This window comes from Glarea lozoyensis, assembly GCF_000409485.1.
Source record: "Glarea lozoyensis ATCC 20868 chromosome Unknown GLAREA10, whole genome shotgun sequence".
NCBI lineage: Eukaryota > Fungi > Ascomycota > Leotiomycetes > Helotiales > Helotiaceae > Glarea > Glarea lozoyensis.
The window spans coordinates 428,180-441,867 of NW_007360984.1; the positions used below are offsets into that span (position 1 = coordinate 428,180).

Sequence of the window (13,688 nt, forward strand, 5' to 3'; positions counted from 1 at the left end):
GAAGCACACCATCTTGTCCATAAAGGGTAACTTACAGCGACTTGGGCTCTGGAAATTCCCCTCTTGGGCACTATAGCGGGGTGAAGTCGCAACTGTCGCACTGTGTGTGGCGGTTGACGTACAAGTCCGCCCCTGGATGATTTCTTCGCAAGGACTTTTTGCCGGACAAGTCGAGGACCACTCGACGGCCAGTGTGGCCAGTGAGATCTTGGACGCACAGGTTAATCTCAAGCCACGGCCACGGGCTGCCCCCCTGGGGGCCCTACGGATTATCGAGAGACCCCAGTTCCAGTTCGCAGAAGACCAGAAAACGGCATCGGCGGCCTTTTCATGTCGAGTCTTGGGGAGCCTCAATCGTCCCGGGATGCCATACACTCACTGCATTTCCAGGAAACTGCGCCTCAAGTCAGGAATACAGTAGATGCAGTGGAAGTAGAGCAGACTCAAACTTTGAGAATAGGCATGAGTTACCTCGGAGATACTTAGCATTAGCCTCTTCCAATTAACTCTCTCTCTTACTACGACAACATCATAGCAATGTAGCGAAGTGAGCACTCAGAAGGCACAGAACTCACAACACTTGTGCTGTTCGCACACGAAGCACACGATTCTGTGGACTGAATGGCGCCGCCGGACCTTCTACCATGATTCCACGCCTCAAGGTTGCATTAGTGGAGAAACCTGGGCTTTTCCAGGCTTGTCACATGTACGACGAGTTCTGCAGCCATGATTTGCTGAGTCTCCTCTCTTTGCCAGGCTTACACTAGACCCATACGCTATTAGCTTGCTAAATTTCTGACTACACAGCCAGAAGCCTAATTTGGGTTCCGTTGCCCGCAGATGGATTCCGTACCTGGCATTACCCGTTGCCGTTCATGCCATGTGCTCGCGAGCATATTTACCTTCTCTGCTTGCGCATCTCTAGTTGACTCTTTACCCACCTTCGTTTTGTTGAACTTTGTGTTTGTTGTGTCTTTTGCGTAAACGTCAAGATGCAGACCTTTAAAAGTGCTTTGGGCCTTGGCCTTGTCATTCTTTCAAGTGTGGTCGGAGCTCAACGTAAGTTACTACGTTCAAAAGTCACAAGAGACCTCAGTGTTACTGATTCAAATCCTGAATCTGCCTGAGAAATTCTCACCATGATCTTTGACTAATCAATCCTTCAGAATTCTCCAATGATACGGATACTACAATCACAAGTACAAAGCAGATTACAAGTACTAGAACAGTTCCAAATCCAAATCCAACCATAACGGCGCCACCATCCGTAACTGGCGACTGCTGCTTCGTTGTTCAAGATACTGTCAGTCAAGTGTGGTGGGAGATATACACAGCATATACCAATTACTATATCGTCAACCTCACATCTATCACCACATATGTAACTCCATATCCAACGACGACTCTTTCTGCGAGTACCACAAATGTATACACGACAAATGCTTCCTTCACATTTACCAGAGAAGCTGGAACCAATCCAATCTACTTATACGGAAATTTCGATGGTGGAAAGATCCAGCAAAATGCATCGGTTATTCTTAATGCGACCCAAATCGTTACTGCTGGCGTGACTGTCAATTCTCCAGCAGCCTTTAACGTATACCCCACCTTGAAGGTTATTCGTGTCCCAGCCATTACGGACTCGAACGGAAACAAAGCATGTGCAACTCGTTCTACTTTCCCTACCACCCTCGTGGATTTCAGTCGATCAACAACGTTGGTTCCATACACAACGGAGACCATCGTCAGAACTGAAACCGAAACACTGTACACAACCACAGGGCCTACTTTAATATCATCAATTGGTGTTGCGACAAATACAATCACCACACGTCTAACCCTCAGCTCGGGTGTCGTGTCTACTGGTGGCCAGTTCACATCAACGTATACCAACTTGCCTGTCTTTACGGTCAATCCCAGCGCCGAAGCATATTTCGATAAAGATGCTACCTTTAAGCCTACTGGAACCGTTTTGTCTCTTGCAACACCATTCATCTATTTCCCACCCAGAGGAGCCACGGGCACAACTGGTCTAGGCTATGACGGTTGTACGCAAGGTGCTGGGCCTGAGAATTATGGTTATCCTGTGCAATCCGCGCTTGATTTTGCGCAGTCTCAATTCCCTGAGCTCGCTGGTTGTTTGCCTGCAGGACCTGAAGTTGTCTCTAATACAGCATGTAGTCAAGTTGCTCCTATTACTCAAGGTACGTTTGTAAAAGTCCTTCAATGAATATTCCAGTGCTAATGCTATATACAGAGGCCGGAGGTGATCTCACATCTTCAACTGTCATCACCGTCACTCCAACTGCTTTGCCAGTGACAACACCTACGACAACACCTGAACCTCTTCCACCGGCTCCAACCCCAACTACTACACCTCCAGCTGTCACGCCTACAGCACCACCGCCAGCTCCTCCAGTTAATACTCCAACAACTCAACCGCCTCCTCCTGTGAACACGCCTACCGTAGTTGTGCCTCCTCCAACCACGCCTACAACACAAGCCCCGCCACCACCTGCCAATACTCCTACGATCGTAGTACCTCCTCCAGCTGATACCCCAACCACTCAACAGCCTCCTGCAAATACACCTATCGTTGTAGCACCTCCCGCTAATACGCCCACGGAAGTGGCTCCTCCAGCGAATACACCTACAACAGTAATTCCACCTCCGGCAAACACACCACCAGCCAACACTCCGGCCAACAACCCTCCGGCAAATACGCCAGCTAATAATCCTCCTGCTAATACTCCGGCCAACAACCCACCTGCTAATACTCCTGCGAACAACCCGCCTGCCAATACTCCAGCTAATAACCCACCGGCCAACACGCCAGTCAACACACCAGCGAACAACGCTCCTGCCAACACTGCCGTCCAAAACCCCCCAGCGAACACTCCCGCGACCAACCCACCAGCCAACAACCCACCAGGCTCAGCAGCACCCCCAGCCTCAACCCTCATCGGCGCACCCCCCGCAAACCCCCCCTCAGCAGCCACCACCGCAAACCCAATAGCCTCAGCAATAGCCTCTCAACTCGGACTCTCCCCCCTCCCCATCCAAGCAACCCCATCTCCCGTCACCATCTCCGGGATCGCCACCATCCCCATCCTGCCAGGCGTCTCCGCGCCCGCAGGTCTCACAACCGTCCTCGCAGGCACCACCGCCGTGCTAGTCTCCTACACGACCACCGTCGCCGCGCCCAGCACCACTATAATCCCCTCTTTCGTCGCTGTTCCCGCGCCATCACCATCGACGGTGACGACGTCGTTGGTATTAGGCAGCGCCGGCGGAACGACCGAGATCGCAGTGAACAGTGCGGGAGGAGCAGCGGTGACGGGTCTCACGACTGTAAGGGGGACGAGTACGTTTGTTGTGCTGACGGGCGTGACGACTGTCGCTGTTGTTACGACTGCGAGTGCTAGTACGCCGATTGTGGTTGTTGCTCCTACGGTTGTAGGGAACGGAACTGGGAGTGCTACGAGCACGCCGTTGCTTACGAACGGCGGGTCCGCGGTGCGAGGATCGTGGTTGATGGGCGTGATGGGTGTTGTGGTGGGGGTTTTAATGTAATGGTAATGAAATGAGATAGAAAAAAGATAGGAAAAAGGGGGATTTTGTATGAAAATGGGTGTTTATAGAATAGGGAAATAATGAAGAAATTTTTGTACATGATGTTTGTCTGTTTGTGCGGTGTTTAGCTGGGTGTGTGCGCTTTCTTGGTGGTATGGAGAGGTGGGAGGGTATCTGTGAAGAGCATGTCAGATTGGGAGGAGTTATGGATTCTGCAGATCAGAATGCAGGATTCATCTCGTGCACATGAGGAAGATTACAATACCACCTGAGTCACCGACTCCTCCAGCTCCAGTATCCAAAACCTTATGAAACGCTCTAATACTCGATTACCTCCCAATAGTGGGAGTTGTAGGACTCTAAAGTTTCTACCATTCCCCTCTATCTATCTACCCCCCCTGTCTCACCCCCTCAACACACACCCTCACTCTTCCCGTCTACAAATCACAACATATCACAAAACCCGACAAATCAACACAAAGTATAAAATATAAAACTCTCCAATCCTATATTTAAACTACGCTCGTCGTACCCCTCTCGGTACTGGTCGCCCGCTCACTAGAAACCGCTATTCCACCATCTAGTCCTCAATATATATATAGACCGCTGCTCCCGCCCTTCAACTTCCACAACAAAAGAAAGAGTCAAAATCCCCATTCATGGGGAGAAATGAGTGTATGTAAACAGTCAAAGAAAACCACAGCAAATGTGAAGGGGCGAAAACAATGATATGCCGCCAAAGTAAGTGATAAGAAGGGTATCCGCCAATCCCATCCGATCCGATCCATTTCCCCAAACTCCCAAATAATTCATTCCCATTCTTTTTGAGATTTGTTTACTCCCGGTATGCACGCAAAAATACAACAGCCAACAAACCGCTACAGAATCCAATTTCGATAGAAACCCCAGCGGGGAAGACAAGATGGCTAAATCCTCCCCATCGGTCGTCCGAAATTGAGACTAGGTTTTAATCTCAGGACTGGTCCATCATCACTCTTATCATCCGGGTCGCTACGCATCGATCTGCTAGGTCTGCTAGATCTACTTGCGCTAGTGATGCTACTACCGGATTCGCTGACGGGGCTGTTGCCTTCACTGCGTTTTGCTTCTTCGAGTTTTGCTTGGAGTTGTTGGAGGAACGAGTCGTCGGCTGCTGCATCGTTCGTCAGGCTCAGCGGACCGGTGAGGGGTTTATCATGTTCTTCGTCGTCGTTATTGTCCCCAACATCGTCGCCACCAAGTAAAATGACTGGACGGGTTGAAGGACGATGAGAATGGTCGACTGGATTTTGTCTCGGCGTGGTATCTTCGTCGAGCTCGGCGATCGTGCCGTCCACAGTTCCAAAATATTCATTGAGCTTGGTTATTGAATGGCTTGGTGTATGTCCAGCATGGATTGTCAATCTAGCGGGCTCTGGTACAGCAGCAACTTGCAAGGTTTTCCTCACTTTGTCAGCAGCCTTCTCCTCTGGGCTAGCACTCTTTCTACTTGGTGGACTAGTGATGCCATCAACCTGTGCCGGAATTCTGCTTGGAGCTTTTACCGAAGGCGATAGCGTTGAGGGAGTGTATCCTGGACTGATAACTTGAGCAACAAATGAGGGGTTGACCGCAGATGCCTTGATGTGGATGCCTTCAAGGTTGGGTTGTATTTGTGAAATATCTATGGTGTCGACCGGTGTTTCCGGTATAGAGCTTAATTCTGTGGTACCTGGCGGAGATTGAAGAAAGTCTACAGGCTTTAGGACTTTGCTTGTGACGCAAATTGGAGTCTCCCTGGGAGCAGAAATATCGTCGACTCTGAGCTCAGCATTCTCAGATGATGAACTGAAAGTACGACTAGGATTTCGGGGAGCAGGCGCATAGAAAGGCGTTCCATCTGCATTTCGTCCCGACTCTTGTGGAATAGACCTCGCATTGCTGTCCGTACTTCCGGTCGCCGACCTTCCCTCACTGGTGAGACTTGCATTATGAGCTCTCGAGCCTGGTACTCTGGAACTAAATAATGCTTGCGGAGAGCTGGTTTCCTGTGTTGCTTTGGCGCTTTCCAATTGAATTTCCAACTCGTTGATCCTCGAAAATAGATATTTCCGCTCTCGGTCCCAAACGTCTCGCTCCTCCGCCATCAACTCGTCCATCCGCGTCCTATCCGCCAGCATGTGTGCCTTCTCGCCTTCGAATTGGGTCCGGAGCTTCTGCGCATACGCTCTCCAGTCCTCCATTAAAGCTGCTGTTGTGTCTTCCGCACTTGCACTTCTGGTCTTTGGCGGCGAGATAGGAGGCCCGTTTGGGTGCTGTGAGGGTGATCGTGATTGCATCATGGTGTGAGGAGAGGAAGATGAATGGGTGCTAGAATGTGATCCAGGATGGTAGACGGCTTCTGGAAGGCTGCGTGGCACACCACTCAGAGGAGAGACGCCCGAGTCGTGAATGTTGAACGTGCGCGGATGAGGTTCAATGGCGCCGGAAGGCAAGAAACTATCGATTGGCTGTTTGTTGTTTTGCGTCATGGTAACGAAGTGGGAGAACCATCAGTTGTATTTGAAAGGTGTAATGGATGTATTGTACTGGAAAGGGAACGGAGAGCCGTCGAGGAAGAGGATATTGTTTGGCTAGCGGGATGTGTGGATGACGCTGGTGGATGCCAGTGAGTGCATGCGTGCGTGGTGTTGCTCTGGCAGAAATAATTCGAGACGGCCCGGCAACTGACGGATTTAAAGTGGTTCTTGTCTTCTTCTATTGCAGTAGTTGAGACGGTGGTGAAGTGTACAATATCCACAGATGAAAACTGAGTGAAGATAGTTGACAGGAAATAAGGTTGGATGTGTTGTCAAGTATGTATCACTTCCAATGGAAAGAATTCCAGAGTGCAGGCTGAAGGGGGAATAGCTGTAAGCCGGTTTCCCAATTGGGTCTCAGCCTGTCAGGCACCCAGACATCTGCATGGTTTTGCTGGCGGGAAGGCCCGCCAGCCGAATAGGGGACTTTTCACTCCCTTTAGTCAAACAGAACGTGCGTTTAGTAGAAACAGAACACGCACTCACCGACCACTAGGGGAACTTATTAGTTTCAGCTTACTCTCAAAGATGCCTTTCAGAGATTCCAGTTGTCAGACTCTATGTTTACCAAGCTACTATATGAAAGATTGTTCTTTGTTCAGTTTATAAGGTGCGACGATCCGCCTTGTCTACATTCTCACATCACCACCACTCCCGACATGGAAACATCTCTCGTCAAAACTTCTTCACCAAATTCGCAGTAATGCTGCTCCCTTTGAAACAGCGCTTTGGAGAATTTCGATCAATGGACATAGTTTCGAACGTCTTGATAAGTAAGATGGTCTAGGAAATTCATTGTCTACAGCTGCTACGTAAAAGAAAATGAGACTTACAAGCTGCAATCTTCCGTTCCCTTTACTATAACAAAAGGTTCTATGTTTTATTAGAAAGGCTGGAAATGCCAAAGCAATGTTATGTTATAATAGCCAGTAGCTCTCATGGTCGATATCAGACCTTCAAATAATATTCAGTTGCATTCGCTCTATCTTGAACCCATTCCATCCCAATTACCTGCATCATCATACCATACTCCTGAGAAATGGCTGGCGGAACAAATAACACCAGTCACAAGTGGTATGTATTTCCACAGAGAGTATAACTTCGATTCTAATAGCATAGCAGTTTTGCTGGTGGGCCAAGAGAAAATCATCGTTGCTTCCAGCTCGGTCACATTATCCGCTGTAGGAGTTGCAAGCGATGCTGGCAAAAAAGGTCCAACAACTCCTGTCCCTATTGTCATCAAGCGAAATTGCAAGAAGCAGCAAGGAAGAAGAAAGAGCAAGAAGAGGAAGACAAGAAGAGGAGGGAGCGTGAGGAGAAAGACAAGAAGAAGAACAAAGGCAATGGGAACAGCAACCAAAAGATGCGTCGCTAGGCTTTAAACTATTTGCTTGGCTTTGTTGAGTGTCTGGAGATACGCTGGATTTATTGTTGTCTTAAGTATCATGTTCAGCGTCTATAGACAAAAACAGTCAACTGCCAAGTGCTTAAATACGTCACTTGTTGACCGCATTCCGAAATTCAAACCGTGTATCTCATCTTGACTCTCAAGTCACATCTCTCACATCTCTATAACCATATTCACACATAATCTCTTTGAACATGGCTTCATCTGTGGACTGTGGCTATGGTCTTGAAATAGAATACGACGAAGATTACAAGAAATGCTTTGGGCCCACTTTGGATATCAGTTTTGCCTCTATTGTCAGTCTGGCAGCAAAGGCGAATTTTCCGAACTCGCAAAGTTTACCAGGAGGACAAGTAGTAAATAGACATCTTGGTTACTCCAATATAGTCCATATTATCGAGTTCGATTGCGGTAAGAAGTCTATAGTTCGTGTACCAGCACACGGATGGGGCAACAAGTTTGATCAGAGGCATAAAGACTCTTTGAGATCTCAAGTATTCACATTACAGCTGATCAGAAGTAAAACCAGCATTCCCGTACCTGAAATATTAGATTTCAGCACTGAAAGCTCCAATATCATTGGGGCTCCTTACATGGTAATGAGTTTCCTCCCTGGACAAAGTCTTGGACACATGTGGACGGATGCATCTGGGCCTACATACTTGGAAACGCGACGACTGAGATCATTGGATACAGTCGCAGAGGCGATGTCTCAACTGGCAAGCTTGAAGTTCGACAAGATTGGAATTCTGCTACCAAAGCATGTCCATGATCCGGAAAGCTTTGAAATTGGCCCTTGTGGTTTTTTTGAGGCTTCCGATGAGTCTAGCCAGCCCAATTCATCACCTCAACGTCGCGAGACCGGACCATTCAAATCCTCACGGGATTATATGTGGGCATCGTACGGTGCTTCTGAGACGGATTTCATGTCGGGTTCGTTTAACTATGAGAAAACCCTCAAGCAGCTCATTTCATACTTGCCTCAAGATACCTTGGACGAAACCTTCGTGCTTACCCACCCTTGTCTCGACTTAGAGAACATTCTGGTCGATGAGGAGGGAAACCTTACTGGAATGATTGACTGGGATAATGTCCACACAGTTCCGGAATTCTTAGGTTATGCTCGACTCCCTAGTTGGATTTGGCGGGATTGGGACCCATTGATGTATGGAGTAGAGGAAGCCGGTCCGTTAGACATTCCCAAGGAGGGCTCGCCTGAGCAACTTGCACAGTATCGAAACCACTACTCAGATAAGCTGAGAGATCTTCTTAAGGGTGACCATTGTTTGGAGTACCTGTTGAGATCTCATATCTTCACATCAATTGCATCTGCTGTCGGAGGCGACATCTCTAGATTTTTAATCTTGTCGAAGGTCATCACGGAGGCTTTAGGGGATGATATGCCTGAGGATATGAACGCCTGGGACATCTTGTTTAGTATCGAAAAAGATGAGTTGGACGGGAAAATCGAAGACTTGCTGAACGAGAAACTTAAAGCGCTCCTAGGATGGCAAGACGACGACTATCGAGTTGACTTGGAGATTCTCTTTGCTTCGGCTTGATTGGACGAGGGGACCTATGCCAATGATCATTGAGATCACTCTTTGACTGGGTAGCATTAACCACCCCAAAATATCGCAATGATATAATATACGAAATTGAAAAACAAAAGAACTGAAAAAGAAGGTACGGAAAAAATGTGAAGTTGTGATAGCGTTGGAACGATTTTAACAAGCGAGCTCATAGATCTAGTAAACGTGCTACTCACTCCATCTATGGATCTGGACCCTTGCCACAAGGAATTCGTGGCTATTCTCCTCAACCTCTCAAGGCGAGAACTTTGAGACGTCTGGTTTTGAACAGTTCTCTCACCGTCTGTTCTCATAAGTCCACCTCCGCTAAGAAGATCTTATTGCACAGTTACCGAACGAATGGTCGGTTTTCGTACCTGCTGGGAGGTCCGCTTCGTTCCCCTGAGTCGAACCGAGGAGACTGACGTGGTCGATCGCACCCCTGCTCCACGCACTGCGACCTTGACTTCTGGGGAAGAAGTCAATCGAACACACACACGTTTTTCACTAGTTTGGAGCAGATGAATACTTGTCATTCAGTACAGTAGTATCGAGACTCTACCTCGTGATCCACTTCGAAATACACGATGACAAGAACGAGACGTGGGAGTGTGTCGAGGTAGGTTAAGCATTGTGGATTCTCCGATGTTGGGCAACATCAACGCAGCATCGTGTCCAACAAAGATGATGCGCTTGAAAGGAGTCACAACCTCTTCATCACTCGCTTTGGCAGCCTCACGATCATGGGATTGAAGAATGATGAAGTGGAAGGTAGTGGCAGAGATTTGATAAAGGGACCATTGACTTCCTACGTCGTTTTAAGCATATCATCCTCCTCACAAACAACCTTAAATCAACCTCACTTCACGTCAACTGTTTGTCAACTCTGTCAATGCACCTTGTCAACCTCGTCGACGACATCGGAATATATCTCTTACTCCGACCAATGCACGGCCTTTTTCATTCCAACATGCTAAACCTCATTGATGATATGGGGATATTCTTCGTTTGCAAGCCTTTATGGTACATCCATCGTCTCGTTGAGATCATGCTTGGTGCTGATGAGATTGGTCGGCCGATCAGCTCACTCGGTTCGTCAAAGAGCAGCAGTAAAAGGATGAGAACCGGAAAATGATTGTTATAACTGCGTGTGTGATATCGGGAAGGAGTGTGTTCGAACAACTGAAGGTGCTATATTTATTCCTATACTCCACGATGTTGAAACTGGACGGCGCTCGCTCGTGCAACCCTTGGGGGAATGTGAACCGGTCAGGCGCTGAAGATGCATACTCACAAAGAAAATTTATAGCTCGGGTCGAAGTCCAACATGGCCCGCTCGAAACAGGACGGCTACAATGGTCGGTCGTTATGAGGAACCGAAAACCTCTGAACCATTTCGAACTAACTGTCAAGTCTCGCATCGACTGTTCCAGGCGGTGCTGTACTTTGTATGGAGTGGTGATATGGAATGGTGATGTACGAACGAAGCCGAAGCCAAATGAGAGGAGAATAACGTAGTCGGTACAACACCAATGGGATTCGGTGGTGGCATTTGATGGACAAGAGGACACAACATTCGACAAGGGCATAGGGCTCTATCAGCAGGATCTGGCATTTTCCGACTGAAGCACAGCTCTTTAACCACAAGTTATTTAATTATACCTATCACCCTTTACCTCTGTTTCTCCCAAACAGCACATACTGGCCTGACCGTATCGTGGGAATAGTCCTGCCTAGGATATAGCTATTCCTAACTATCACTCCATTGCGTGCCTAACTGGCCCGAAGTATTACGACGTTTGTGTTGCAACAATTCGATTTTGTTTGTCTTTATTCGCCACAAATTTTTGCTATATATTAATTTCTACACTTACTTCGAAGTAACGATTGGTAGTCAAAAACATGATTTTAATTCGATTAGGTTGTCAACAACTTCACAAGTGTCATCCTTCCGATGATATGGCGAGTCATAATCCATGCAGCGCGCTTTGGAACCGTGGTCGGATAAAGGTCTCAAACTTCTTGTCCCTTGCATGAAACGATAATCCACCTCGCTGTAGGAAACTACTCACTCATAATAATACCTAGAAATAATAAGAGGCATCTCAATAATCTTTCAAATTGTTCTTCCGCGATGAGAATCACCACTAAGGCTTAGGCTAGCGAAGGTGGCAGTTGCTTCAAACGAGGAGCATTTGTAAATATGCTAAAGGCACTTTTATTGCGCTAATATTGCCTACTGCCGTATGGCACATTCGTCCCAAGACACCTTGTATTCAATTTGATCCGGAACATCTTGATCTGGGATATTTTGGTTCTACTCCTTCACGACCTTCATGTTGAGTAGCTCTGATACAAGTTCGGTCACGATCTTCTTGCATTACCAAACGCGTACTAGCGCATCGGTCACGATATGCCAGGATCATCTCCAGATTCAGACTCGACGACGGCTGTAGATTCTAAGTCTCATAACCGCGACGAAGAGGATAGTCGTGGCAACACGCCGACCCACGATCGAATGCCAACAGCCTCTGCCTTTCACACCTTTAAGCTTGTCCCAATGGCCCCGACAACGAACGCGCGCCCATCTGCTCCGATTCTTCCCCCTGCACCTGTAACGCCAGTATCGCGTCCCCAATCACAACCAGCCATGAATAATCAACCCCAGAATCATGAGAATCAAAACTCAACACCGACGACCGAGTCGCGAATGAATCCTCCTCCCCTCCCTCGATCGCTGGTGACGCCGGTACGTGAGATGCGCGAGGGATCGCAGATCTCGACGTCTGGCGGCAGTGCGCGCAAACCGCGACAGAATCTCGATGAGCGCGATCATATTGCAATGTTGAAGGCTTGCTTGGACCAAAAACACAACTTTAAGGAGGGTACCAAAGCTCAGTTCTGGACTGGTGTCAACCAAGCCTTTCAGAATGACACGGGTAAGGTGCTCGCTCAGATGAGTGCCACTGTTGGAAGATTGGTCGAGGTTAGGAGGCGGCAAATATCTGATTGGGAAAGTGGAATAATACCGAACAAGCCGGCTGGAGAACTGAATGAGAAGCTCGACGCGTGGATGGAATTTTTGAAAATAGAGGATTCTGACGCAGAGGCCGAGAGGATGAGACAAGTAGATGCAAGAAGAAAGATCGAGGAGCAAAGAAAGGAGGCACGAAGGCAAGCAATCGCCGCAGAAACTCTCGCACATGCCCAGAACAACACAGGAGTGAGAATCGTTACTGGACCAGCACCTCCTCAAGAGATTCAACCGCTACATCAGCAACAACCACAGCATATACAACCACATATTCCACCATCGCAACAGCAAGGTCCACCATCACATAGTGGTGAGGTGACGCCCCATCCTCTACAGCAAAATGGACAGCCAGATATGAATGGGTACAGGCCGCAGAAGAGAAGACGGATTAATGAACGAGGCACGGCGCAAGAATTACAGTCACAGATCCACCAGGAACAGTGGCAAGCACAGCAGTACGCGTTAGCAAACCCGCCAGAACCTCCACGCAGAGTCGTGGTTGAAGGCGCAATGACAAAAGAGGATTGGAGGGAAGTCATGGGCAACGATGCGCGACTACGAACGCTCGAAACCAAAGTGGACCGCATCGAATTATTACTTCAACAGAATAACAAACTTCTCCATCAGCTAGTCCAAAATCAGAGCGCGAATAAGGATCGAGATAGAAATGTGGAGGAGGAAAGGGTACCGGTACATCTAGATGCCGAGTTTGAGCGAGATTACCTGTGAGCTTTCACCACCACCAGAATCTTCACCTCTTTTCTTGGGAGCGCATATATAAGAATATTATACTGAGATTTTCCTGTTTTGTCTTTGAGGTCCGGGCCATACGCAAAAACACCAAGACCGGTTCCTTGATGATATTTTGGCTTCTCTACTACGTCCTCATTTTGCTAGCGAATCATTGATGCAACGTCGGCAGTGGAGATAATACTACGTCTACCTTGCTTCGACATTCAAATCCTCGGTCGACACTCTTCCGTCGCATTCGATTCTTGTTTATTCGTTACGAAAACGCCTTGCCTGGACTCTCCTGTCCTTAACAGGCATCCTTGTATATAGTAAGTCCTCCGCCCTCAAACAAAACCCCCGTTGACGCCTATCTGCACCAAATCCATTAATCCGCTATTTACTAACAATCTCCCATCAGCTTTAACTGATTTAAACCCCATTTCTGGCGACATGGTGTTTCTGATTCTTCCTGTGTTTGTGATTCTTCCTGTGTTTCGAGGTGGTTTCGTGGAGGACATAATATCTTGTAACAGTAACTTTGCGGGTGGAGTTATGGAAGGAAAGATTTGATATCTTGGGCTGCTGTGCAGTTTGGGAATGATGGGAGTGGAAGCTATAACAGGCGAACTCAGATGATGAAAGGAGTCGTTTGTCGGGTGGTGTTTATACATAGTTTGGCTAATTGAGAAATGCCAGAAATCATGAGAGACCGATCTTATTCTCGAGTGTTAGCATCGAGGGCGAATTTGGGCGTTGTTGCTTCCACGCCTCACATTTGGGCCCTACCGCGACCGAAAGAACCCTTTCCAATG

The 13,688-nt window shown here is 47.9% G+C and overlaps 5 protein-coding genes across 5 annotated transcripts; 4 read left to right on the plus strand and 1 right to left on the minus strand.

Moving 5' to 3' along the window:
* Nucleotides 1-992: 992 nt before the first annotated feature.
* On the plus strand, nt 993-3,573 carry GLAREA_05153 (uncharacterized protein; the record flags this gene model as incomplete). Its single annotated transcript, XM_008078442.1, has 3 exons — nt 993-1,059; nt 1,167-2,204; nt 2,258-3,573. The coding sequence occupies 3 exons, from the start codon at nt 993-995 to the stop codon at nt 3,571-3,573; spliced, it is 2,421 nt and encodes an 806-aa protein (XP_008076633.1).
* A 926-nt stretch (nt 3,574-4,499) lies between these two features.
* Nucleotides 4,500-6,083, minus strand: GLAREA_05154 (uncharacterized protein; the record flags this gene model as incomplete). The annotated part of the gene is made up of 1 exon (XM_008078443.1): nt 4,500-6,083. The coding sequence occupies one exon, from the start codon at nt 6,081-6,083 to the stop codon at nt 4,500-4,502; it is 1,584 nt and encodes a 527-aa protein (XP_008076634.1).
* Nucleotides 6,084-7,069: 986 nt separating this feature from the next.
* GLAREA_05155 (uncharacterized protein) lies at nt 7,070-7,513 on the plus strand (the record flags this gene model as incomplete). The annotated part of the gene is made up of 2 exons (XM_008078444.1): nt 7,070-7,205; nt 7,254-7,513. 2 exons carry the CDS (start codon nt 7,070-7,072, stop codon nt 7,511-7,513), a joined length of 396 nt encoding a protein of 131 aa, XP_008076635.1.
* Nucleotides 7,514-7,733: 220 nt separating this feature from the next.
* GLAREA_05156 (Protein kinase-like (PK-like)) lies at nt 7,734-9,101 on the plus strand (the record flags this gene model as incomplete). The annotated part of the gene is made up of 1 exon (XM_008078445.1): nt 7,734-9,101. The coding sequence occupies one exon, from the start codon at nt 7,734-7,736 to the stop codon at nt 9,099-9,101; it is 1,368 nt and encodes a 455-aa protein (XP_008076636.1).
* Nucleotides 9,102-11,523: 2,422 nt separating this feature from the next.
* Nucleotides 11,524-12,873, plus strand: GLAREA_05157 (uncharacterized protein; the record flags this gene model as incomplete). The annotated part of the gene is made up of 1 exon (XM_008078446.1): nt 11,524-12,873. One exon carries the CDS (start codon nt 11,524-11,526, stop codon nt 12,871-12,873), a length of 1,350 nt encoding a protein of 449 aa, XP_008076637.1.
* Between the last annotated feature and the right edge of the window lie 815 nt (nt 12,874-13,688).